Here is a 27,632-nt window from a genome sequence, read left to right as displayed (position 1 = left end):
GGCAGCCGTTGTAACTATACTGAGACCTAAGAGCTTATATCTCAAGGTGGGCGGCGGCATTTACGTTATAGATGTCCATGGGCTCCGGTAACCACTTAACACCAGGTGGGCTGGGAGCTCGTCCACTCATCCAAGCAATAAAAAAAAAAACAAAGTTCAATTAAAAACACCGGGGCGCTAAGCACTCACCTGTACACGGCCACGTGGACGCCGGCCGACGTGTCTTCCTGCAGCTTGCGGTCAACCTGAGGAGTTCCACGAGATCAGACCGACCACCCTGGGGCCCGGGGACAGCGACATAAAGACGCTGCCCGACGGCACTGAACGATCTGTATCTCTTTTAAATCACACGAACAAGTGATGTGAAGTGATATCTTGGACATTGCGGGAAATTATCTTTTAAGCAATGTATTAATATATATATCTCTGAAGTGTTATCTGTTTTCCCTACCTTTTTTTTATTGCCATTGTAGGCAGACGAGTACACGGCCCACCTGATGGTGAGTGGTTACCGTCGCCCATGGACTTCAGCAATGCCAGGGGCAGAGCCAAGCCGCTGCCTACCTATTCGCTAATATCTTAAGGGGCCATGCCGTGACTGGTAGGTGAGCTCATGGACTCAACCTAAGACAATTTGCTAGCACTGGCCCTGGTAAGAGCAGTGCTTCTCTGAATCTACCACTGGATCGGAAACGCGACCCACTGAAAAGATCCGGCGCGAAACTCAGTCGCTGTGTCTATGGGTTAGTTCGCCTAAAAGCCTAGTTAGCCTTAAAGCACCGAAAGGGAATCCTGGGGGATCCGGCAAGACATGTTGTTCGGTGATATATTACCGAACACCTTTGTCAGCATAATTCGCGTGACACGTTAACTTTAATTCCACAAATCGTTAGTGCACGATCAACAGCCGCGTCACCCGGGTGCATTCATAACATTATAGTTAACATTTCTTTGATTTACTTAATATTTGAACAATAAAAATTTTTAAGCAACATATTCTTTCAATAACAAACTCACACCGCTCCCTATATTTTGGTCCTTCGAGCCGGATGAACCAGCGACCTAATAATATGGATTCGGCGGCGATTCGGGCGACGGAGGCTTTACGTTACCCTGTCGCGGTCTGATAAGTAATTAGCTGCAGCCACGATAAGAGGGTTTTCGTGTCGCGCCGCTTTGTCGAAGTAACGTTCTGACGCTACCTTAAGATCTATTCTAAATTTAGACAATCGTGAAGGTTGACATTCCTCACGCACCACGGTGAACATATAAAGTAAATACAATATATAAAGTTATCTCTGATGTCTAAAATGAGCTCGCGGGCAACGTGTGAGGGTTGCCACCTTTAGACAACATTATATATTGTGTGAGGTCTGTGCTTGGCACCCAAACTACTCCTGTGCTCTTCCATGAAGCTATTACCGAAGAGCCTTACCGTTTTTCTTATTGTTTTTTATTGCTTAGTTGGGTACAGTTGCTGCCCCGCCCTTCAAACGGAAACGCAACCTGACCCTCCCCTCCCAACCTACCTTCTCCCTCTTCTGTTCCTTGGTGAGAGCTCTCGCCTTGTTCGCTTCCAGATGCGTCTTCTGTCTCTTCGCAATCTGCTCCCTGACCTTGGCCTCGATCGCCGTGGGGTCCTGCACCGCTTCGGTGCCTAAAGCTCGCATCAGATTCGAGATCCTGAAACATTTCATCTTACGATGCTTTCAGAGCCTTTTTTTCCTGCAGACTAGAGATGAAACGGATAGTGGTTTAGCCGGATACCGGGTACCGAATATTCGGCAAACTGCGAGGCCGGATATTCGGCCCTTTCGGAAATATTCGTGCGCGTTCGGGTGTTGTCGCACATAACGGAGATCACGACGACGATTTGGCATTCGTTCACCACAATTTGCCACTTGTCAGTTTTGAGTATTAAACAAACTAATTAATCACAATCACTTTTGACGTGCGATTATAAAAATAAAAGTTGTCCATAACCTATTGTGGTATTATTTGCCTTTTGTATAACCATGAGATTTTCTTAAATTTTACATTTTTTTTTATTGCCCTTGTAGGCAGACGAGCTTACGGCCCACCTGATGGTGAGTGGTTACCGTCGCCCATGGACTTCAGCAATGCCAGGGGCAGAGCCAAGCCGCTGCCTACCGCTTAATACGACCGAATATCCGAATATCCGAAATTCGGCCGGATACTGATTTACTATCCGGTATTAGGCCGGACAGTGAAAACATGGCCGGATAGGCCGGATACCGTATAGTTACGGATATCCGTTTCATCTCTACTGCAGACCCTACCTCTGTTAATGGTTCTACGAAGTGTCACGCACCTGAGCTTTGGTTCTGGTGGCGCTTCCAGTCCGAGTCTGACCTTCTCCTGCTCCTCCTTCCAAGCCTCCCGTCTGCTCTGGCGTCGCAGTTTCTTCCTCTCCTTCTTCGTCAGGAAGACCGGCATGAACGTCGGCTTGAGAGGTTCCGCTGCGAGGAAAAAGTCTTCTGTTGACTACCCTCCCGATCCACTAACGGTGCTTTTAGGTACCTCAAGCACCGGTCACCGTCCTCGTCGAAGCCGTCCTTGTGAGTCCGCGCGGGTAGGTACCACCTGCCTATTTCTGCCATGAAGCAGTAATGCGTTTCGGTTTGAAGGGCGGGGCAGCCGTTGTAACTATACTGAGACCTCATTTCTCAAGGTGGCGCATTTACATTATAGATGTCTATGGGCTCCGGTAACCACTCCACGTTGCTTCCCGAGCGCTATAACATGTCCTTCTTCAAACGAGGCTTGTGGCATTGCTGAAGTCCATGGGCAGCGGTAACCACTTATCATCAGGCGGGCTGTGTTCTCGTCCCCCTTTAGGCATCTAAAAACAAAAAAAAATATCGACTGACTGGGCGGCCTGAGCTGCTGCGGGTGCTCCACGAGGTTGGTGATGGCCTCCTCGTTGATGTTGTCCACTATGTCGTCCTCGCCCGTGTTGCAGGCGTCCACGCGCTGCTCGTCCGTGCGCCCATCAGCGCCGGCCCCGCGCCGCTTCGTCTCCCGCTCGTCCGCCGTCATCAGGATCACGCTGTCCCACCTGCCCCCGGGACGACGGTACCAATAGGGCCAGATCTCAAAAATGACAAGTGTCAAAATTGACAGGTGTCAAAAGTGACGAGTCTTCTTTTCGCATTAAAAGTGTACAATTTTGAAAACTATTCGAAATTGAGTTAATATGCGAAATCATTTGGTATCACCAGTATTTTTCTCATAAATACTGTCAAAAGAGCGTAGTTTAGTTTTATGAATTTTTTTATTATTATTTTATCTATGTTTTGACTATTAACAAAATTAGTACATCATTTTATCTTACTTTAAAAGACAGATAATGTAACTGGTAAAAAATAAAAAATAAATGTTGCTAAGATGATTATTATGATGAAAGTAGGGCTGCGTATTAATTTCTCAAAAACAAAAGAAATGCGCATAAATACCACCGATTCGGCTCCTATGTCGATCAAAGGGAGGCACATCGAGCAGGTGGGAAGCTTCTGTTACCTGGGCAGCATTGTGGACGATAGGGGAGGCACCGAGGCAGACATTGCGGCTCGTATAAATAAAGCCAGAGCCGCGTTTAGTCAACTTAGGCCAGTGTGGAGTTCCTCAACCTTAACAAGACGAACAAAGGTGAGGATCTTCAACTCAAATGTAAAGTCTGTATTGCTGTACGGGAGCGAAACTTGGTTTGTTCGCAAGGACTTGATCAAAAAACTTCAAGTGTTTGTGAATAAGTGCCTGCGTCAGATTTTGAAAATCTTTTGGCCTGAGAAGATCACTAACAAAGAGCTGTGGAGGATCACTAGGCAGACACCAGTGGAGAAGGAGATCCTTACGCGGAAGTGGCATTGGATTGGTCACACTCTGAGAAAGCCCGATACACACCTATCAAAGAGAGCACTGACCTGGAAAGTGTCTGGTAAAAGGAAGAGAGGCCGCCCCAGAACAACTTGGCGTCGCTCGGTGGAGCAGGAGCTAGGGGTCTTGGGCATGACGTGGGAGGAGCTAGAACAGACTGCCCAAGACCGATACAAATGGAAAAATTTGATTCGAGCCCTACACCCCAGCAGAGGGTAATAGGAAAGCATGATGATGATGAAGATGATTATTAATATTAAAAATACCACATGTTGAACCTTTAAAACACTCTCCTGTAAAATTAGTAAGTTTTGAGATTATACAGTTTTAATGCGAGAAGACGACGTGTCAAAAGTGACAGCTGTCACTGTAGCCGCCGCATATTGTACGCGCTCGTACCGCTCGCGATCGAAGCCAAGTAGCAGAACGTGCGCGCGAACTTAATGAAAAGCTCGGCGCTTGATTTGATTTTGGTTTTATTTTATTCAAAAGTCGTAAATTGATAATATTTATTTATATACATTTTTATATGTAAATATATATTTATGTATATGTATTTATTTAAGTACGGGTGTTTGTATCTATAAATATGATGTATGTTATATATACACATATGTTTAAGTAATATCACTATCACACCACACTCACCAAGGTTCATCTCAAGAATGGCATTAAGTCCGCCTTTATACTGTCTAGTATATAAAGTTATAAATAAATAAAATAAATAAAATAAATAATCGCATACACAAACAAACACACAAAGCGCAGTACCCACTCGTCTATGTATATTAATGTGGAGTTCGCTCAGAGTAGAATTGCGCAGTGTTTTTGGAAAAGTATCAAAATATATTCAGTAGATTGGGGGGAATCGGGCCGCTTTCCTATTCCAACACAAATTTTCAGCGGTTTCTCTCAAGGTAATACCAATAAAATTGAGATTAAAATGGTTCCGGATACTTAAATTTTCATATACGCCGCATTATTATATATAGTTCATTGAAAAATCTATACAAAACTTTAAAAACCAGCTTCACCTGATTCACTTTGGCTTTTGTGGTGAATCGGGTCACCTATGGAGACAATAGAGTTTTTCGATAGGGCTGGCACTGTTTAGTTGTTAGATAGGTACTACCCACCTTTAGGTAATTAATTTTTCAAATTCAATTACAAAACTTTGATAACGATATACCAGTGTGAACGTGTTATCTAAGCTCCTCCCTAGAATTATGACTATGTTATTTAGGGGTACCGAAAGGGGTCAGGTCCCCCGGGGGGTTGGGAGGGGGCTCACCATTCCACGTCGGGGGGTCCGTCGGCGTCGGGCGCGTCGGCCGCCAGCAGCGCTAACCTGGTGGCGGACGAGATGCCGGTCTTCCGCGCTATCTGGGATATCTCGTTCTGCAGCTTCTCCAGTTGCGCCTGGGGAGGGGGGGATCTTCATTGACACATCTGGCTTTAAACGACATGACCATAGACAACTACAACGTAAATGCGCCACCCACCTTGAGATATAAGTTCTAAGGTCTCAGTATAGTTACAACAGCTGCCCCACCCTTCAAACCGAAACGCATTACTGCTTCACGGCTGAAATAAGCAGGTTGGTGGTACCTACACGCGCGGACTCACAAGAGGTCCTACCACGAGTAAGGTTCTGAACATCTTGTGGGATTTTGTTGTACAGGCGCACAGACAAACACCCGAATGAATTTCGTATCTTATGTAACCTACTCATCGGCACAACAAGCTTGTGTTTGTTCATCAATCATGAAGGGATCCTGTAATTGAGGTACTGATCATGAAGGGATCCTGTGGTGAGTCGAGGAGTTGTCAAGACGGAGTACCTTCATCCTTAGCCGTTCAGCCATCTGGCGGAACTTGCCGGGCTCGTGGAAGCGCAGGGGCCGCTTGGCGCGCGCGTGGGGGCGCGAGGACACGCGCGGGTCCACCCAGCGGGACGACTCCGGACCCACCTCCTCAGTGGGACCGGACAACTGAGCTTTGAACTCCTCACGTCTCTTCGCTCTTATGTTCGCCTGAAAATCGAATTATTGGGGGGGGACCAGCTCACGGCCCAGCTGGTGTTAAGTTACTGGAGCCCATAGACATGTTGGGTCTCTATAATAAGACACGTGTCCAGTTAAGTGACTAACGTATATTGGGATTACAACCTAACGTGCTATCGACAGCCCGACAATCCCGAGACTGACCTAGCATCATTGCAATATCATTACCACTAACACATACATATAATTGTTGCAATGCAATGCATTGCAATGGGGACATTTGTGGTCCCTACAGACATCTACAACATAAATACCGCCCTTGAGATGTAAATTCTAAGGTCTCAGTATAGTTACAACGGCTGCCCCAACCTTCAAACCGAAACGCATTACTGCTTCACGGCAGAAACAGGCAGGGCGGTGGTACCTACCCGCGCGGACTCACAACACATTCTTCCACCAGTAACCGCCGCTCGAAGAAATTGTTTGAGATGATCCCATCATCTCGTTTTTACCATCACACCGCCCGCCACCGGAGTAGAGTTTATCCATACTACCTGGAGCCACTGCGGTCATCCACAGTGCGCTTCCAGAGGTCTTTTCTGCCACGTACCGTCCGGCTATGGAATGAGATCCCCTCCACGGTGTTTCCCGAGCGCTATGATATGTCCTTCTTCAAACGAGGCTTGTGGAGAGTATTTAACGGTTGGCAGCAGCTTGGCTCTGCCCTTGGCATTGCTAAAGTCCATGGGCGACGGTGACCACTCACCATCAGGTGGGCCGTATGCTCCTCTGCCTACAAGGGCAATATTTTTTTTAATTTTTTTTTTATTGCTTAGATGGGTGGACGAGCTAACAGCCCACCTGGTGTTAAGTGGTTACTGGAGCCCATAGACATCCATAACGTAAATGCGCCGCGCACCTTGAAATACAAGTTCTAAGGTCTCAGGTATGGTTACAACGGCTGCCCCACCCTTCAAACCGAAACGCATTAAAAAAATCGTTGGCTAACCTGAAGCGTGGGCGCCACGTGGGTGAGTTGAACTATCCTGCCCGTGGTGTCCACGGTGCGACCCTCACGGTCCAAGATCAGGGGGGCAGGTCCCGACCCCGGCGTCGATGATAAGGCACCCCCTGACAACGAAACGTCTTTTATTGCATAACCAAGCAGAGAAAATTAAACATAAATAAAGCGTCTCGTAACTAGTATGGAGAGAAGCATGTTAAATGCTAAAACAAAAGAATAAAATAAAATTAAAAGATATCCATCCGTATGAAAACAAAAATAACGGATGTATCATACACAGTTAAAAAATTAATGTGGAAATGGATAAGTCATTTAATAAGGAGCTGAACAGAAAAATGGGCTAAATTAGTAACTGAATGGTACCCTCGAGATGGGAAAAGATTAAAAGGACGACCGTTCCAAAGGTGGGTAGACGACATGAAAGTCATTGCAGGCTCTAGTTGGAAGAGGAAATGCCACGACCGGAACTTAGGGCAGGATTTGGGGGAGGCCTATGCGAAAGCAAAACAATCTTAGTCGATGTCAAATGCAAAGAGAAAAAAGCGGTTAAGACGATGGTTCGAGAACTGTTTCTCAGAGAGTGAGCAGTCATCTAATTGATAATATTTGTTTATATATGTTTTCATATGTATATATTTATGATATCTATATATTTATGTATATCTATATGTTTAAATTCAAATTCAAATTCAAATCTATGTATATGTATTTATTTAAGTACGAGTATTTGTATCTATAATATGTATGTTATATATACACATTATGTTTAATATCACTATCACACTACACCTACCAAGCTTCATCTCTGCACTCCCCTAAGGTAGACTGTTAGAGAATGCCTGCGGCATTAAGTCCGCCTTTATACTTTATAGTATATGAAGTTATAAATAAAGTATAGTATGCATAGTACCTAAATATGAATTAAGGTTGTTAATAAAGGCTTCTTTATCATTATCTCGTACAAAACCAAATCCGGGGTTGCGAAGAATAATTTCGACAGTAATTAATTTACAAAATCCTTCATTAAAAATGAAATATAGGATAGGTAATATGTTACTGCCATCTACAGGAGCAATGAGAAAATAATCGAAGCGAAGCCATCCAGTGGCCGACGCCCGTAAACATTTTTGTTGAGTGCTTGAGTTGCTTATCTATAACTAATTTGTGTGTGTTATCTATGAGGAAGGTAACAAGGTACAGATGACTATATGATAGTTCACAACACCCTGACAGTATTAATGATCGGTGAGGTGCAAATACCTGCAAGTTTCCGCTGTATCCTCGCTTGCAGCTCAGCTATCTTCCTTTGCTTCTCCAATTCTTCGCGTGATAACGGCAAAGTTTCTGTAAAAAAAACGATTGTCTGTAAAGTCGGTTTACTGACGATAGTTGAACGTGACAACGTCATAAGAAAATACTGATGGAATGGTTTCATTTTTCAATAATTATCGTTGCTATAAACAATTGACACCACATTCACTTTTCACTGAACTTCATACTTGACGAAAACATGTAAATGTATTATTGTATAGCAGCTGTCCACGCGGATGCATCGCTCACTCAAGTAGGAGAGAGACAGATGTCGAACGCTGCCGAACGCGGAGGCCGATTGTGCCTCTTTGTCGCTCGTTGCGCGCTCTCGCTTGCACTTCAAGCCTTAAATGGAACGCCTCAGAGCGAGGTAACGCCGCATGAGTCATGTTTTTTCGTGCGTGCATCCATCGAAATATAAGACGTTGTCACGTCAAAATTATATGTATAATATATTATAGTCTTATAGTGTAAGTTGATGTACAAAATAATATGTGGGTATTGTGTTCCTTTTGTTTTTTTGTAACTCTGAAATTTCTATATTTCTCTTCTCTGTTCACTTTCTACATTTATATGTGATTTTGATTGTGGAAACATATTTGATTATTGTTTTAGCTATTTTTTTTTAAATATTATATGTTTGTATTGTACAGTTTGTTTCCCAAATAAATAAATAAATACGTGTAATACAGAACTTTTTACTGGTGGTAGGACCTCTTGTGTGTCCGCGCGGGTAGGTACCACCACCCTGCCTATTTCTGCCGTGAAGCAGTAATGCGTTTCGGTTTGAAGGGCGGGGCAGCCGTTGTAACTATACTGAGAACTTAGAACTTATATCTCAAGGTGGGTGGCGCATTTACGTTGTAGATGTATATGGGCTCCAGTAACCACTTAACACCAGGTGGGCTGTGAGCTCGTCCACCCATTTAAGCAAAAAAAAAAGCTTTTTTTTGGTCAGGAGGACATCGCCGGACTTCCGCTCTCCACTGGTGATGGAGGGCGGGGCATGTCGGAGTCCGGACCGGTGCTTGAGGTGTAAACTGAGACTTACCAGGTTTTGAATACAGTACAGGTTTGATTACACTCGGTGGGGGTATTGCATTGTTCTGCTGCATCTGCACTTTCAGGTGTTGGGCCGCAGCCACCGCAGCATTAACACTCGGTTTGGTCTCAACCCCCTTCAGCACTTGAAGAGCTCTCTTGCGTTCCTCTATCTCTTTCTGAGCGTTGGCCATCATTAACTGGAACGGATAAAATCTAATTTACATAGACTGTCATTTGGTCTTGACACAAAATTTCTGTGTTTTTGTTTTCATTGCCCGAGCAGGCAGATGAGCATACGGCCCACCTGATGGTGTTAAGTGGTTACCGGAGCCCATAGACATCTAAAACGTAAATACCGCCACCCACTTTCAGATATGAGTTCTAAGGTCTCAGTATAGTTACAACGGCTGCCCCATCTTTCAAACCGAAACGCATTACTGCTTTACGGCTGAAGTAAGCAGGGTGGTGGTACCTACGAGTGTGGACTCAATAGAGGTCCTACCACCAGTAATTACGCAAATTAAAATTTTACTGGTTCGATTTTTATTACACAATGTTATTCCTTCACTGTGGAAGTAAATCGTGAACATTTGTTGAGTACGTATTTCATTAGGTAAATTAATTAGTATACGGGATTCGAACGCCGTTGCATCGCAAGAGACGAATGCGCCGGACGTCTTATCCTCTAGGCCACGACGACTTCTTTCTTGTTCGCACAGTAGATTACGAACATAGCTGCAGACTTCTGGCATTACATTTACATTTTCTTTTGTAATGGCGGTCCTTTTTGATTTCGCCAAAGTCAAGTTTTATAGTCTGTGGTTTTGATTATGCTCAGCTGATGTCTTTTGGTGAAGTTTGGATTCTTTTTTGTTGGGTGGGCTTCGTGATTGCACAAGGTCACATCAATTTTAATTATTATTATTTTACAAAGTAATCAACTGTTGAATTACTAACCTAAAACAGGACAAACAATATATGTATATATACATATACATACATATATATATATATGTTACAGAAAAGATTGTCAGAAGATTAGTAAGGACAAACAACTTATAGTCTAATGTTATTCTGGTGAACATATTCACATAAAATATTTACAAAAGTTGTATGTACAAGGCTCAACAAAGATTTGAAATTCGTCGGTCTGGGGATAATGTCCGGTAGAACTTCGTAAAGGGAAGGTCTTCTAGGGCAGTTAAAGAAAATGTGTTCTGCTGATCCCTCGTCGAGCCCACACTCACATAGGGAGCTATCCTTGACCCTTATTTTAGCTAGGTGAACCGGGGTACAAGCATGACCTAATCTTAACCTACATATTGTGGACGTGACTCTCTTGTTGGCTTTCCTGTATTTAAAAAACCAAGGCCGAACGAGCAACGAGTCTTGAACATCCGCGTAATGTTTGCCTTTAATGCGCTTCGAAAGGTTCCACGCTTCATTCCAGCGCGATATGAGATCGGCCTTGGCTAGAGACGTTAGATCTTGTGCATAGGTTGTGTAATGAATATCACTACCTATTGTCGTGGCATCCTTAGAACACTGATCAGCACCCTCATTACCCACTATACCGCTATGTCCCGGGATCCAAGCTAGGGTGATTTTTATGCCAGACACGTGACACCGAAAAAGAATTTCTTTAATTTTCAGAACAAAAGGGAGTTTTGACTTGGATCTGAGTTGGTTTGCAAGGATTGCCTGTAGACAGCTTCTAGAGTCGGTGAATATCACCGTGTTGTGTAGCTTATGTGATTCTATATACATCAGGGCTTCAAGGATAGCTAGCGCCTCTCCTGTAAAAACCGAGGCTTGAGGGGGACACTTAAAGTTTAAAATGATTTTGTACTCCGGTATCCAGACAGCGAAGCCTACACAGCCGTCAGCTTTTATTTTTGATGCGTCAGTGAACATAGTATGCCAACCGTTCCATTTACTATTGACGACAGAGTTAAATTTGGCGTTTGCACCGGGGTCATCTTTATTTATTCCGATATTTAGAACAATGTCCGGACGGTATAGAATTGCATTATAAGGTGTGAGGAATAATGGATTTAACCTACATTGATAGACGGGACAGGGGAGGCTGATAAACTTAACAAAACTGGTGAAGAGGCATGGGTGGGACTTATGATTCCAGTAACTGTTGAAATAGATGTGTTCCGAAAGAGTATGTAACTTTGAAATAAGGGGGTGGTTAGAAAGCTGAAAATTTTTGTAAATGAATCTGTCCGATAAGTATTGTCTCCTCAAGTGCAAGGGGGGTTCTGCACATTCAACCTGAAGGGCGTTAATGGGGGAAGACTTCATTGCTCCGATTATGATACGTAGGCACTTTGATTGGATCCTGTCCAAGGAGGTTAAGGCAGACTTATTGCAAGGTTCTAGAATGTGAGTGCCATAATCAAAATGGCTGCGAATCAAGGCGTTATATAACAGTTTTTGAGTGTAGGGGTGTGATCCCCACCATACGCCTGACAGGGAGCGAAGAATATGGATGTTCTTTTCGCACTTTTTGATGATGTGGTTAATGTGTTGGACACCAGTCATACGCGAGTCAAGAACGACTCCGAGAAATTTTACTGAGTTTCGCACTGGGAATATTTTGCCATCAAACGAGACAATGACGTCGGGAATAGATCGCATGCGAGAAAATGTCACTACACTGCTCTTCTCAACTGAAAGGGATAGACCATGATTACCTAACCAGTCATGGAGATAGTTAATAGCGGAGTTGAGGCGAGCAGAGGCATCCCCTAAGTCCCTGACTGAGACGTATAGAGCCAAATCATCCGCATATTGTAGTACGTTGCAGAATGAATTTACCGAAAGTTCTAGGTCGTAGGTATACAAGTTGTATAATAGAGGGCTTAAAACTGATCCCTGAGGGAGGCCCTTCCATAGAAGTCTAGGAGGAAGTAAAGAATTTTGGCAAGAAATTAAAATGGCTCTAGATGAAAATAGATTAGATATGAAGTTAACCATCTTCTCTGGGATACTCAGCTGGAGCATTTTTTGCCTGAGTACAGGAAGAAGGACATTATCGTATGCGGATGCAATGTCAAGAAAAACCCCGACCAAGGACTCTCTTTTAGAGAGAGCAATGCGTATATCCGTTGCAAGGCAACCTACGCTATCCATAGTGCTCAATCCCTTCCTAAAGCCAAATTGACTTGCAGGGAGGATGCCTCTACTCTCCACAAACCACTCCAATCTATTTTTAACAAGATGTTCTAAAATTTTGCTCATGGTACATGATAGGGCGATGGGACGGTAGCTACTTGACTCGTTATTAGGTTTTGCTGGCTTGAGGATAGGGACGATTATTTGGGTTTTCCATTCATCTGGAGGGATTCCTAAAGAATAAATATTATTTAATATGTTTAGAAATATTAATTTGGACGTAAAGCTACATTTGACAATGAATGAATAAGGTATTCCATCGATTCCCGGGGACGAGTCCTTAAGAGACTCCAAAACTGCAGTTAGTTCGTCCAGAGAAAAAGGGGCCACAAGAGTATCAGGAGTAGGTGAATGCGGAGGGGGAAGGGAAGAGGACTCAGCTAAGGTGGGAACGTAAGGGGGAGCAAGTCGACATGAGAATGAATCGATCCAAACCGATGGGTCGTTCGAAGAAGAATTGTGGTCTACAGATACGGATCCGCGAAATCTCCTGACATTATTCCAGACCAAAGAAGGGCGGGAACTGGGAGAAAGAGACTCACAAAACATGTTCCAGCCCAGTCTCTTTCGTTCAGATAGTGTTCTGACTGTCCTTGCAGCTACTTCTTTATAACTTATGTATTTAGCTGGAGACATGTGTAACGCGTACTCCATCTCGGCTTCTTTACGTTGTTTACATAGATCAGAGCAGTCAGAGTCCCACCAGGGAAGTGATGGGATTTTACCCCTAGAAGCGTTTTTAGTAGGAATCGCTGTCTCTGCTGCTGAAAGTAAAGCATTCCTAAAGATGGAGTAAGCAGCATGGGTGTTCTCATGGGGGACTGGGGAAAGATGAACCAAAAGAGCGTCAACAGACTGAGAGAACAGGGTCCAGTCCGCCTTCGACAAATTAAATTTAAGTCGAGGGTTGCGAGGAGGGAGTATATAATTAGAGGAGTCAGGAAAGGACATAAGGATGGGGAAATGATCACTACCATGCGTATTGCACAGCGTAAGCCATGTGAGGCGCGAAGAGGTGGCTGGAGTGCATAGAGAAAGGTCTACAGCGGATTTTGGGTTCTGGCCAGGAAGAACTCTACGTGTGGGGGAGCCGTCATTGAGGATGCAGAGGTTGTGGTCATCAACTAGGTCAAGGAAGGCGGAGGATAGGGAATCATTCTGATAACAACCCCATGAACTGTGGTGGATGTTAAAGTCACCCAATACAGCAACAGGAGGGGGGAGGGCACCAATGATTGAGAATAGATTTGTTAGGATGGACATGTTAGGATCAGGTATATAAACGGATAAAAAAGATATATCTAAGGCTCTAACAGCCACTACATTGAAGCAGTTACTGTCATGTGGAGGGAGGGTGATCTGGGAATATGGGATGGATCTCGAAACTAAAATGCAGCTACCGCATTTTCCGTTGTTCTTATCATCCCGGAGGCACGCAAAACCGGGAACCCTGAAGCGGGAGCCCGGGAGTAGGCGTGACTCCTGGACAGCAAAAATCAAGGGGTTATGCTTATTTATGAGAAAAATCAGTTCAGCTTTTTTTAATCTAATGCTGCGACAATTCCACTGTAGGATTGTTGGGAACATTGTTGAAAATCGAAATCAGCTGAGTCAGTTTTTGATAGACGTTGTTCGGTAGGGCTACATCATTCATTTTCGAAATGATGTTGATGAGGGTGGACAAGAGAAGTTCTAGTAGATTTTCTTGTTGAGGGGGGTTGGGAGATAACAGAGCGCATCCATTGGGGGTGGTGGAGGCTGGAGTATCTACAATACGACAGTGGGCTTCTCTATCGTAGCCTGGGCTTAGAGCAGCAGAATATGGGCGTCGGGCTATATTAACAGTCTTCTTATAAGAAGAGGACTGAGAATTGGGATGGAGTGGCTGAGAGAGATCAGTGTGGATTGTCGGAGGATACGTGGACGGAAATGATTGAGTCATTCGGGCAGTATCTGCAAATGATCTTCTCACCTGTGGGAACCTAGCCGATGCTTCTAAATATGAGATGCTTTCCTGTGACATAACTAATTTGATCGATTTTTGTCGACTGTGCTCTGGGCAGGATGTGTCAGTGGCAGAGTGGGGGCCGGAACAGAACAGGCATAGAGGGGATGACTTCGAGCAGGTAATTCCTTCGTGGGGTTGGGAGCAAATAAAGCAACGAGGGGCTGATCGGCACTGCGTTGAAATATGGCCGAATCGGCAGCACTTGTTGCACTGGATAATGGGAAGGACATAAACTTCAACTGGGAGAGAAGTAAAAAAGCAGAAAATCCGATTTGGAAGTTTTTGACCAGAGAAAGTTAAAACTACAGATTGGGTAGGTATCCAGGTAGGGACATTATTTTCTATTTTCTTCCTATTCAAGCGGCGTGCTTTAATGACTGCACCGCAGCCAGCAGGAACTTCTACCGATTGGACCAGCTCCTCTAAAGTCCATTCTACTGGAACATCACGCACAATTCCCATTCGTGTAACATTATAAGATGGGATGTTCGCTTCAAATTTAGCCGGCTGAAGTGCTGGGTGTTCTAGAAAAGCGTTAGCCGCAGCAGCAGATTTAAATTCCACTGAAACCCTGTTGCGGCCAATGCGTTTCACACCATCCTGTATTACATTTTTTATGCTGTTTCTGAATAGAAAGTGTCCGAATTTGATGGGTTTCAAGGTGGGACCAGCAGACACATCTGTTACCGTCTTATTAACGTGGACTAAAAAAGGGGCAATGTCATCTTCACAGTATCGGGTCTTACGTTCAACAAAATCGGGATGTGTGTACGTGGACTGAATCGACGGCGAAGTTTGTGAAAGATTAGTAATCGTTTTTTTAGGGGGAATGTTTTCCTCAGACTGTGGTGGTCGTTTTCTGGAATTGGGTGGATCTATATCCATCTGAGAAGAAAAGTTTTGTGAGTGGGGCGCACGTGGTCCTTTATAACCTCCCCCGGGATCGTGCGGGTCATCCATGATTCTTACCTTTTAATAATATAACAAACACAATATATTTACACTCACGGCACAACAGATATATACCAACACCAACACGAATCAGTAGCGCAAGTCAACAGCAATTTAAACAAATAATATTAATTAAAACACCGGGAAACTTCGAAGACACTTGTGTTCACACTCGACGTCACCCGAAGAAAAAAAAACCAGACTTCTGGCCATAACATGGATTTAGTGTTTAGAACCACTTCCAAATCTGTAATCCCATCTAAATTTTTTATTTATTTATTGCTTAGATGCGTGGACGAGCTCACAGCCCACCTGATATTAAGTGGTTACTGGAGCCCATAGACATCTACAACGAAAATGCGCCACCCACCTTGAGATATAAGTTCTAAGGTCTCAGTATAGTTACAACGGCTGCCCCACCCTTCAAGCCGAAACGCATTACTGCTTCACGGCAGAAATAGGCGGGGCGGTGGTACCTACCCGTGCGGACTCACAAGAGGTCCTACCACCAGTAATATGTGTAATAATAAATGTGTTAGAAAATGGAATCTTCAAACATATCCAATCAGGTGGTATATTTTAAAACTGTTATGTGCATATGACTGGTGGCTAGCAGGTTTGATCATCCAACCAGAATGAGGAAGTCAATAACACATACCTTAATCCTGTCTGCACTCAGGATAGCCATCTTCGATCCTGGAGTCTCTCCTTCGGGAATAGCGGGAAGATCATCAGTTCCATTCTTTTCCTCCACATCTTTTTTCTCCACATAAACTTTCTCATCTTGCTTTGAACCTTCGTACCGAGATCTCTTACCATCTCTATCTCTGTCACTCTCATGTTTCCTTTTCGATGAAGTTTTTGATGACGTTATCAGTTCCTGGGCCAATGCTATGACCTTATCGGTTAGTTTGCTTGCCTTTTTGGAGTCTATGTGCGATGAAAGTCGGTCAATAATTTTTCTACGTTCATATCTGAAATATGAAGAACAATTTTCTTAGTTACTAGTGGTAAGGTATGCCAAGGAATACAAAGCTGTAGCTTTTTTAATTTTCAGCAATGCGTAGTGTAGTAATATTAGAATATTAATATCATTTATCATTTGAAACATAAAATCAAAGTTACCATCTCATTTGTACAAATATTCAAAATTATAAGTTTGCAATAACGAGGTATATTATAAGTCAGCACAGGTAGGCATCGCAATGCTGACTGTTTTTGCCCCAAATTAATAATACATTCCGGTCTGGAAGATGGAATAGCTGTACAACCTTCAACCTTTTTTTAATGCCCTTGGAGGCAGACACAACGAGCATGCAGCCCACTTGATGGTCAGCGGGTACCGTTGCCCATGGATGATGTAATGCCAATAATAGAGCCAAGCCGCTGCCTATCATAAGTAATCTCGACAAGTCTTGTTTAAAGAAGGACATCTCATAGTACATGGGAAACACCAGAGAGGGGATTCCAAAGCCGGAAAATCTCATACCATACGAGTTTTAGGTCAATGAGGCACAGTGAACATTAATGTCTGTTCTTTAATAACTTAGAAATTGAGTAACTAGCTGTTTTCATAAGTCAATATTTTTATATATCTATGCTTGAAAGGCAAACGTGACTTTCGGTTTGAAGGGTGAGGCAGCCGTTTAACCATACTTGAGACCTCAGAAATTATATCTCAAGGTGGGTGGCGGATTTACGTCGTAGATGTCTATGGGCTCCAGTAACCACTTAACACCAGGCGGGCTGTGAGCTCGTCCATCTAGCAATAAAAATAAAAAATAAAGATATTTGATTATTTAAAATTCTGTTTGTTTACTATTCAACTAGCAAGCTCACCCGTTCGTCAAACACGACGAAACAGTCGATAGAATTGAGTTATCCGATTTTCCTATAGTCCTGTATATGGCACGGTCTATTGATGACCGGAGTTCCTCTACCTCGCGACGGGACAGCTGAAGTGCCATATCGTCACAACAACTCAACAGAACGAAGTCAAACAAAAATATATCTTTAGCTGTTTTTTAGGTTAAGTTTGACAATTTATATTCTAGCTTTTTATTCAATAACACGTAATATATTTCGGTTTAACTTAGATTAACACTTTTTTGGATTACATTTTATAGGTAATTAATTAATAATAATACATTTTTATTTAAGTCTATTTCTGTTACTATGTATTCCGTCAAAATTTCGCTTTGACGCTTTTGCGTTCATATGACGTTGACGTAAATTTACCAACCAAAAAATTAAAAATTTAGTTAACTAAGCTTTGCGATGTTAGTTAAAATTAATAGTGTAAATATTTATGATGAACAGCAATTTTCGTAACCGACACTTATATAGCAAAACCGCATCATTCCCGGTTGAGTATGTGGTGGCCGGTTCTAGTAATACTAGAAAGGTTTCCGGGGCATCACCAAACCCTTTGTCCAAGATGTGTAAGAGCATTTCGCCAGTGATCAATATACACAGACCTCTATTGTACTCATAGTCACCAGCTTGAAGCTGTCATTGATAACTATCGTTGCAGTTGGCTTAACTGCTCGAGCAGTTGGCAATTTGGATTACATAGTTTATAATTCCATTTATGTTCTTACATTTTCAGCACTTATGACGTAGCTGGTAACTATATACCCAATCCTACGGATCAAACGGTAAACAGTCGCCTTCGCCCTAAGCCCTAATCTCAGATTCTGCTCTTGCTAGGGACAATGTTAGAAATTTTGCCAGGTGTGAGCTCACCTACTCGTTTGGTGAATCTAGTACGAACCTTCGAGGAAAAGAAAAAGAAGAGGATAGTGTAGACGATTATGCTTCTATAAATAAAAAGTTAGACCGCATGATGCGATTTCTTCGTCATTTCGATTAGAAAAATAAAACAAAATACCAAGTTTGACTTCTGACATTAGTGACTTTAAGCTATAGATCGACTTGTTGTATTTACGACAATTTGCGTTAAAAACAGGAAATTTTAAACGGAAATCTTAAACAACATAATATATAATTATTATTAGTGTATATTTGCATTTCAATACAGTAAAAACAAAGTTTTTAAGCTCCTGACTGAGACAAAAATAAGGTTTTTAAAGCCTTTGATCAGAACCAAAACATAACCTATTAATATAATCGGCATTTATTTTAGCTTATTTATGTTAATTATTAATGAAAGTCGAAGTTTAATCAAAACAAAAAACCACAATGTCTGATGACGAAGATATCGCGTATCTAAAGAAACAGAAGCAGGTACATTATGGGTCGCTGGAAGAACAGGAAAAGGCGAGACTAGCAGCCTTAGCTGCAGCCGCCAAAGAGGGAGCAGAGGACCCCGGCGGCAAAGAACTAGGAGACATACAAATATCTAACGGTAGAGCCTTATTAATACGCTTTTATTAGCTTCAGACGTGTGTTAGTATGTAACGGAATCTTAGAACATGATTTTGACCCACTTCAAAACGTCGGATTAACTCGAAATTTGGTATACTTATTAAGAACCGATGACAATTCAATATTAATAAAAAATTGGAAAAAAAATATTGAAGAAATTGAAATTCAACTAAAAAATGAAATTAAATAATTATTTAAAATAAAACTAACAAAATACGCTTTTATAGAAAATCCAACTAAAAAATAATAAATAAATTTGAATTAAAAATAGCGTAAGAAAAAAATTTCTTATTGTAAAAAAAAGCGTGGGGTGCACTATATCAGTAGTTATAAATATTTTATGAACAGATAAAGTACAAGGGTTATTCTAATAATATCCTGAAAAGCAACCCATGCTTTTTTTTACAATAAAATATTTTTTTCTTACCCTACTATTAATTCAAATTTACTAAAATTTATTTTCTATTTTTTAGTTGGATTTTCTATAAAAGCGAATTTTGTTATTTTTTTAAACTATAATTTTTTTCGGTTTGTTGTCAAAGACTATTAATGACTTAACTGATGTTAGAACGTCTTGTGAGTCCGCACGGGTAGGTATTACCACCTGTCAATTTCTGCCATGAAGCAATGCGTTTCAGTTTGATGAGTGAAGCGGCCATTGTATTATAAAACTGGGATTTGGAACTCATTTCACAAACTAGGGGGCTGCATGGTTGTCTATGGGCTCCGGTAACCACTTTACACCAAGTAGGCCATGAGCTCATCTACCCATATTTTTTTTCGCTTCGGTTTCCTCGATACTGAGCATTGTGACCACCCATCTAAACAATAATAAAAAAATACTTGGAGTGCTTGTGTGTAGTAAGTGTTTATTGCTAGTTGTGTTGACAGTTGTCACTTCGATTGCTCAAGTTACGTCAAATAGCAGCATTCTGGTTGTGAACTCCAGTCTCCACTTAACGCTAGGTGACCGTGAGTTTTATCCGTTGATTGCAATAATAATCCAATTCTGTCGTAAATTTCATTATTGTTAATCGCCAAATAAGCTCAGTTAGCCTTAGATGAACCGCTGAGTGTTTAATATTTACTGTCTGACAGAGGATACAATTTTTTAAATCAGAATGTTTTTTTTTTTTTCCGAATGCAGTTTCTAAATCACGAAGAATCAGCAAGATACCCAATGCTTGTTATCTTATGACTGTGCAACAAGTTGCAATAATTGTTATTTATTCTGACAGAGTATATGGAGTTAGAAGAAGAAATATCCAGAGATAAGAAGGCACTACTTGAAGAGTTTGAGAGGAGACGCAAAGCAAGGCAACTGAATGTGTCCACTGATGATGATGAGGTACTGTTATGGGGTGGATCCAGGAGCTCTTTTTAAAAAAGGAAACTGTGACTGGCACTGAGTTAATTTTATAAAATATATTATAATATAATTTTATATATAATATTATATAATATAATTGTATAATAGAATTTTTACTGGTGGTAGGACCTCTTGTGAGTCTGCACGGGTAGGTACCACCACCCTGCCTATTTCTGCCGTGAAGCAGTAATGCGTTTTGGTTTGAAGGGTGGGGCAGCCGTTGTAACTATACTGAGATCTTAGAACTTATATGTCAAGATGTGTGGCGCATTTACGCTGTAGATATCTATGGGCTCCAGTAACCACTTAACACCAGGTGGGCTGTGAGCTCGTCCACACATCTAAGCAATAAAAAAAAAAAAGAAAAAAAAGAAATAGTAGTACAAACAATGTGTGTTTCGGCTACTCAAGCCAAATCTCTTCTGCCGCACTTTAGCAATAAATCGTCTTTATATAGAGACGATGCATTCAAGAATGCCTTAGTCTGCATTATTATTTATATTGCACTAGCTGACCCGGCAGACATTGTAGTGCCTCAATCGATATATAAAAGACTTAAACTTTTGTATAAAATAAACTTAAACAAACCAAAGGAATCCGTCCGACGGGGGACACATCAAAAGAAAAACAAAATTGTTATTTTTATTTATTTCCGAGCATTTTAATATTTATCTACCTTTTAAACCTTCTCTGGACCTCCACAAGTAATTCAAGACCAAAATTAGCCAAATCGGTACAGCCGTTCTCGAGTTTTAGCAAGACTAACGAACAGCAATTCATTTTTATATATAGAGATTATTGAGGGGCATATGTAACAGTACACCAACTTTAGAGATGTGATTTTGCCTTTTTATTTTTAGGTCCGTGATGGGAGGTCGCGTTGCTTTCCCCATGAAAAATAGCAAAAATGCATTTTTTTAAATCCAATCAAGGTATGCTGATGATTATATTGTATTGTGTACCCGTGTCTTTTGTACCCAGGTAAGGAGAAGCTTACGGCAGTTGGGTGAGCCTGTATGCCTGTTCGGAGAGGGACCGGCCGAGAGGAGAGTCAGATTAAGGGATCTGTTAAGCTAGTAAGTCAAGTGTGATATATATATGTGAGCCCTTTTATAATTTGTTTATCTCGATTTGCTAATGGAGTTTCTGGACTGTAATGGTATAATGGGGGTGTCATGGGTAATCTGAAGCAACTGACTGGTTTTCTGGGGCAGCTGGGTTAGTGCTCAGGAGGTCTCTGCTGATCGCAAGCAAAAAAGACGCAATTTCCTGATGTTGAATTGTGAATAAATTCCTATTCACCATATCATGGTGATCAGCATTTGGTAATAAAGTGTAATACTAAAACAAATTGATAAATATAAAAATGAATTAATTGTTGAATTTTAAAGATTTAACAAAGCTTTTCTAGTCTTCATTTGGCTTTATATTTTTTTATTGCTTAGATGGGTGGACGAGCTCACAGCCCACCTGGTGTTAAGTGTTTACTGGAGCCCATAGACATCCACAACGTAAATGTCGCCACCCACCTTGAGATATAAGTTCTAAGGTCTCAGTATAGTTACAACGGCTGCCCCGCCCTTCAAACCGAAACGCTTTACTGCTTCACGACAGAAATAGGCAGGGCGGTGGTACCTACCCGCGCGGACTCACAAGAGGTCCTACCACCAGTAATTACGCAAATTATAATTTTGCGGGTTTTATTTTTATTACACGAATTTAATTATTTCATTTTTATTTTCAGTCTCGGCGAAGATGCTATCAATAAGAAGCTAGAAGAGGAAGAAGCACGCCTGGAAAGAGACAGAGGTAGAGAAGGTACCTGGTACCACGAAGGTCCCCCGACCTTGAGGCAAGCGAGGATTTGGATAGCCAGGTACTCCCTGCCTAACGCCAAAAAAAGGTCAGTTTCAATTAATTCGACTCTACCCGACTGTGATATCTTGGCTGTGTCATCATTTTCATTACTTCCGGAACCTCCTTGCTGTCCCCTCTAAGGTTAGGTAACGAAGGGTAAAAGGCTGTTTGGTTCAGGCGACATTTTTGCAATATTACAGGAGATCTATTTAAAGTTTTAAAAATTTGCCAAAATAATATTTTAACAAAACAAACTTCTTCAGCTATTCGAATGGAGTAAACTTAATCTATATATTAATACGTGAAGCAAAAACTTTGTATCCCTTTTTACGAAAAATTTGGGGATGGAGGAGCATGAAATTTCTCACACTTATAGAGAATTTAGAGAAGGAGTGCACAATGCTAATATTTTTTTTAAATACTGCATAAAAGAAAACATTACATACCCTACATACCATGTATTTGACGCACACACGCATGCATACTATTTATTGTCAAACTTTTGTTCTTGACGTCTGTTGTCAAATTGAGATTAAATATTGTTTGTCTTTATTAATATTTTTTATAGTGTAGTCTTGGCGAAATTTGTGATTATAGAAGTATAAAATACAATCATAATAGTATACAAACTTATAAATTCAATTAATTATAGTCGAATTTCGACTACTGGGTGACCGCTAGTTCAATTAAAAATATCGAAATGTTGATGCTGATTCGAAATATAAAACGGACCTTTGATTACAAAGATAAATGTCTCTTAAACTAAAGAGCCTTACACCACTCGATATATATAGAAATATTGTGGATTCATTCTGGTGTCTTAAATTATGATGGGGGGTGCGCAGGGCCGGATTTAAACTTAATGCCGCGCTCCTGGTTATCGGAAAAAAAATCCGCCCTAATACTGGAATTTTACTTAAACTTATAGTTAATATATTTTATTTAAAAAAATTAAAATATCTAATTTATTGCAGAAACTTTATCATATTTTATGTCATATATTCCAAAAATGTAAATAAATATTTTTGTTTTTTTTTCTAACAATCTTAAATTTTGCACTAAAGGGTGACTAATAATAATAATATAATTAGAAATCACGACTCAAAATATTAAAAAAATATAATTAGAACGATACAAAATACAATTTTCAACAATTATTGATTTTAAATACTAATGACAAAATGTGGGTAACTAAGTTGACACGCGAATGTACAACGTCCGTCTATCCCTGGTGCTGAGATCAGAAAGAGGCCGTGAACGAGGCAATATGTTAGTGGTGTCCTCAACTCCCCTCTTCAACTCCGACCAGTCTGAAGTCGCTGCTGTATTACGTCAGCAGGCCACGCCCACTTCCGTCTTCTTTCCTTAGAATATATTACATAAAAAAAAAACTAATTAAATTTCTTTAATTACAGAAAATAGAAGATCGATTATTATTAAAAAATCTCAAGGAAATAAATTGATTAAATCAATTTTGATTATTAATTTTTACCAAAAGTGCCAAAGTTATAATTCTATTCATGAGTGAATTGAATTTCTTGAATTATCAATAAAAAAGAAAATTATTAATTAATTATATTGAGCAATCTCGACAAGAAAAAAAAATTTTTTTCACTTTCAAAAATTACCACCCTGGGCACTTTCCCCGATCGCCCCTAGTGTAAATCCACCACCACTGGGGGGCGCGACATGTCTATGGACTCGTGTAAGTTACTCGATTATTGTTACAGGCTAAACAAAGCCCGCGAGGAACTCAAGTTGGCTGGCAGTGTGCGCGCCGCCGCTAAGCAGGAGTCGCAACGGAAGGCGTCTGCCTTTAGCATTTACTGCAGCCAGGTGAGGCCCAGGTCGTGGGGGATAGAGGGTACCTAAGTTCCTGCTACACCCCCCCCCACTGTCTCCCTCCCAAGTGAACGCACTTCGTTGGACGGTCGTCGCTGTGGACCCTCAGAAGTTGCAGTGGTGGGGGCCAGTGGGGTGGGTAATATAGAACTAGGATCAAAATGGCCGACTATGACCCTGTGATGTTACGTATCCTAGTAAATTAGCGAAACGCATTACTGCTTCACGGCAGAAATAGGCAAGGTGGTGGTACCTACCCGCGCGGACTCACAAGAGGTCCTACCGCCATTCCTTAGGAACCATGGTGCTGCAACGGATATCCTGCAAAAACGGAACGTCTTAGTTTTTACCGGCTAGGCCCACGTGATGTCGCAGTCACAAGGTTCTCGTGTCAGGGCTGTCTCGTTCCAAACCTGAGCACGTGGCCACCTCGTGGCGGCCCTAAGCGTGCGGGGCAGCTCAGCACATAAATCTGTGGTGCTCTTCATCAGATCGGGGACACGAGGCCGCTGAGCTTCTGCAGGTTCAGCCAGGACAGCAAGATGCTGATCACTTCGAGCTGGTGAGGGTCTTTGCCGATATTTTTCTTCTTTTTTTTTACCTAAGCTGATAGATAGCCTTGAGAGGCTATTTCAGCGTAACTTTAATCAAATCAAATCTACCGCCAATTCATAAAAAGTAGTCCCCGTCTTGAGAAGAACTGGCAAGAAACTCAGCGGGCATGCATTTTTTTTTTTTTTTTAAACTAGTAGGTGAGCTCACGGAGCTCAAACCTGACGACGTTGCTAACACGAACCCCAGCAAGAGCCGTGCTTCGCAGAATCTACCACCGGATCGGAAACGCATCAATGCAAACGCAAAATGTATTAATTGTTAACTAATTCTTCTTCTTTGTCTCCATCTTATCCCCCTAGGTGGGGTTGGCACAGCGAATTTTCCTATTCCATTCTCTTCTATCAGCCGTCATCTCAACACTGTTTCCTCTCTCTCTCATATCGTCATTCACACACTCCATCCATGTCTTCTTCGGTCGACCTCTTCCCCCTCTACGTTGCACTACCATTTCCATACATCTCCTAGTCACATGCATCTTCTCTCCATGCCTCACATGTCCACACCACGCTAGCCTATTTATTTGGTAGTACCTACCCGCGCGGGACTTACAAGAGGTCCTACCACCAGTAAAGGGCTCCCCTGTAAAGTTGCTAAAATGTCACTTAAACCAAACATCCTTTCATGTGCAACAAACTTTCATCCTTCCTCGACATGTATTTTGCCCTTGCAGGTCAGGGCTGGTTAAGGTCTGGTCGGTGCCGGACTGCGCCCCCCTGCAGGTGCTCAAGGGCCACACTTGCAACGTGAGCAGCGCGACCTTCCACCCGAAGGCGGAACTGCCCTCGCATTTCCGGCAAAAGGTGAGTGGGAAGTTTAACTTCTCTTGGATTGGATAAGGTAAACGTCATTGGAGTTATCCTTAGTACGAGTGTAGTATACGTGACAGAAGTTTAACTTCTGTGACGATAAAAATGAAAGCAGAGCGCTATGAATGAACTTTGGTCATAACATTGTTAATGACGATGCAAGTGAAATTTTTGATGCCTGTTATAGAGTGTTGCTAATTTAGCTGTGAAACTGAAGAATTAATAACGACTATATTATGTCGAATCTAAGTCATGTGAATTTTATTGCTTATTTTGGTAACTTAGGGTTTCCGTACGCGGTGCGATAGTGGCTGTCTGTGAAGAGGCAGCATTAGTTTAGGATCTGTGCAAAGTTCACAAGAGTGGAGAGACATGATGTGAACTGGTCTGACTTGACTGACGGGGTTCCTCCGAAGAGTATTAAAGTCTCAATAAATTCTCACCATTTTAATAATAGGTGGCATCCAACTTTATCGCGCTTGACATGAAACAGATACGGCTGTACGGGCCTCGTTCCCTTTGCCGGGTAAAAGTGAATAGAAAAAAAAATCCAGCAAACGTTAACTTCGCAGGTGAACGTAACTAATGGGGACGCGATGGAGGCGGACGGCTCGGACGACGACAAGTCTGCCGTTTGCACGATGGCTTCGTGCGCGTACGACGGTACCGTCCACCTGTGGAACTTTGCGAGGTACGTGCGGCTGCGGACCCCCCGACAAACCTCTGATACCAAATATCTAGGATTACCAAGCTATCGGACTGAAACATCGCTCATTAAAAACATCGATATTAGGAAAAAAAAAACAATTTAAATGCTTTTAATTTTTAAATAAACTACTACTAATTGAATAAGAACTGTCTGATGAACTTATCTTTTTTTAATAATTCACTATTAAATTTTATTGCCTTTTGTTTATATCACTTTTACACTAAACACAATATTGCAAATTACCCGAGCCCAACAATGGCGGAGAGCTTTAGGTGCGTGAGAGCAGACGTAGACACTAACGCGCATGCGCACTTGTCAGTACCCAGGGGCGAAAAATTTACACTTTCTTTCCTGTTCAGCGGGAGGAAAACCGAACTTTGGGCGTCGGTAGGAGAAAAATAATATTTGCCAATGATTTTTCTGTCCGAAATCGGAATTTGGGTAGCACCTCGATTGGTGATAAGGTGTCTTGTGGGGAATCACCGTCATGCCTCACTCCGTCAAGGTTCCATCAAACGTCCCGGTGTGACAGGACGACCGTATCAGTGTCCCCGAAGCTCCCTCCACTGGGGGACAGGATTGAGTGATAATGAGTGCTTGTTCGCCAGCGAATCCCCCATGGCGTCGTTGCCGGGACACAGTCCGCACCGCGTGTCCCGGGCAGAGTTCCACCCCTCGGGGCGGTTCCTCGCGACGACGGTCTTCGATCACTCCTGGAGGCTGTGGGACTTGGAGACAGGTAGGCATCCTATCCTGTAATTTTTACAGCTGGTTTAACGAGAGGATCCCACTCTTACGTAACTCTAATTTGGTCTCGAAGGTTCCCAGGGTGTGGCCAATTTCGTCCACTGGCGTCCCATGAACCTCCATAGCCATATAAGCCAGCGGTCGGGGAACCGGGGTAAATTACCCCGAATGGGGTAAAATGAAATTTGGGGGGTTAAAAATTAAACTTTTGTGAGTAAAAAGTATATATTGAAGTGAAACTTCTTTAGAATCGTTGCGATTTCAAATTATCATGGGGGCTATAATATAAAAGATGCTAAAAAGAAGGCATTTCGTTATTTTTTGTTCCTCGCCATGGGGTAATATCAACTTACACAAAAATATTTTGGGGTAATAATTAAAAAAGTTCCCCGACCGCTGATCTAAGCTGATACACACAAATATAGTCTTAATACATTTTAATAAACTTGCCAGACAATTTAACTATGATTTGAATGGGAGTTAAAATTGTATACTGCGTTACTTGGCTGTGTTCCCAGCATTGCTGCTGTCCATGGAAAACAATGACCACTCACCACCAAGTGGGTCGTGTGCTGCTTGCTATGGCAATCAAAAAAATATGAGGTTTTTTTTTGTATGGAAACTAACGACATCTTGTAGCGGATGCCCCTAAACTTGTATGTTGTTAAAGATATGGCATTTAATTATTGTAGAACTAAACATTGAAAATAAAAAATTATAGTAAATCATACAAGTCTTTATTTGTTATAGATTTATTTACAAAATACTTCATAAAAAATAAAATATAGGATAGGTAGTATGTTACTGCCATCTACAGGAGCAATGAGAAACTAATGGAGCCGAAGCCATCTAGTGGCCGACGCCCGTAAACATTTTTGT

The 27,632-nt window shown here is 41.9% G+C and overlaps 3 protein-coding genes and 1 long non-coding RNA gene across 6 annotated transcripts in view; 1 reads left to right on the top strand and 3 right to left on the bottom strand.

Moving 5' to 3' along the window:
• Positions 1 to 18,623, bottom strand: part of LOC101735962 (U4/U6 small nuclear ribonucleoprotein Prp3) — a 22,326-nt gene extending 3,703 nt beyond the window's left edge. The window contains exons 1-11 of the mRNA XM_004925056.4: positions 17,261 to 18,623; positions 16,080 to 16,395; positions 9,287 to 9,476; positions 8,185 to 8,268; positions 6,910 to 7,031; positions 5,739 to 5,930; positions 5,189 to 5,316; positions 2,892 to 3,079; positions 2,333 to 2,480; positions 1,530 to 1,683; positions 190 to 245 (exon numbers count right to left, since the gene is read on the bottom strand). Coding sequence (XP_004925113.1) covers positions 190 to 245; positions 1,530 to 1,683; positions 2,333 to 2,480; positions 2,892 to 3,079; positions 5,189 to 5,316; positions 5,739 to 5,930; positions 6,910 to 7,031; positions 8,185 to 8,268; positions 9,287 to 9,476; positions 16,080 to 16,395; positions 17,261 to 17,388 — 1,706 coding nt within the window. The 5' untranslated portion in view covers positions 17,389 to 18,623. The remainder of the gene's footprint in view (positions 1 to 189; positions 246 to 1,529; positions 1,684 to 2,332; positions 2,481 to 2,891; positions 3,080 to 5,188; positions 5,317 to 5,738; positions 5,931 to 6,909; positions 7,032 to 8,184; positions 8,269 to 9,286; positions 9,477 to 16,079; positions 16,396 to 17,260) is intronic.
• LOC134201345 (uncharacterized) lies at positions 10,180 to 15,651 on the bottom strand. Its single transcript, XR_009976593.1, has 2 exons — positions 15,440 to 15,651; positions 10,180 to 10,236 (listed from the first exon to the last, which is right to left on the bottom strand). It is a non-coding gene; the product is annotated as an uncharacterized LOC134201345 (long non-coding RNA).
• The window catches only part of LOC101736177 (U4/U6 small nuclear ribonucleoprotein Prp4), a 14,155-nt gene continuing 4,814 nt past the window's right edge, over positions 18,292 to 27,632 (top strand). The window contains exons 1-9 of one of the 2 annotated variants that reach the window (XM_004925058.4): positions 18,292 to 18,788; positions 20,047 to 20,156; positions 21,159 to 21,253; positions 21,922 to 22,080; positions 23,765 to 23,870; positions 24,368 to 24,438; positions 25,162 to 25,291; positions 25,870 to 25,988; positions 26,615 to 26,745. In XM_004925058.4, the coding sequence (XP_004925115.2) occupies positions 18,623 to 18,788; positions 20,047 to 20,156; positions 21,159 to 21,253; positions 21,922 to 22,080; positions 23,765 to 23,870; positions 24,368 to 24,438; positions 25,162 to 25,291; positions 25,870 to 25,988; positions 26,615 to 26,745 (1,087 nt within the window). In that variant the 5' untranslated portion in view covers positions 18,292 to 18,622. The remainder of the gene's footprint in view (positions 18,789 to 20,046; positions 20,157 to 21,158; positions 21,254 to 21,921; positions 22,081 to 23,764; positions 23,871 to 24,367; positions 24,439 to 25,161; positions 25,292 to 25,869; positions 25,989 to 26,614; positions 26,746 to 27,632) is intronic. The other variant, XM_062675950.1, reaches the window with a different exon arrangement.
• The window catches only part of LOC101740675 (uncharacterized), a 23,884-nt gene continuing 19,387 nt past the window's right edge, over positions 23,136 to 27,632 (bottom strand). The window contains exons 9-10 of one of the 2 annotated variants that reach the window (XR_009976589.1): positions 24,134 to 26,759; positions 23,136 to 23,398 (exon numbers count right to left, since the gene is read on the bottom strand). Coding sequence is in view for 1 of the 2 variants with exons in the window: in XM_021347290.3 (XP_021202965.1) it covers positions 26,755 to 26,759 (5 nt within the window). In the remaining variant the exon portion in view is untranslated. Of the gene's footprint in view, positions 26,760 to 27,632 lie in introns of both variants that reach the window. The other variant, XM_021347290.3, reaches the window with a different exon arrangement.

Source organism: Bombyx mori, chromosome 24, assembly GCF_030269925.1.
Source record: "Bombyx mori chromosome 24, ASM3026992v2".
Taxonomy (NCBI): domain Eukaryota; kingdom Metazoa; phylum Arthropoda; class Insecta; order Lepidoptera; family Bombycidae; genus Bombyx; species Bombyx mori.
Note: the sequence above shows the minus strand (reverse complement) of the source record. Positions and strands in the feature narration are given on the sequence as shown.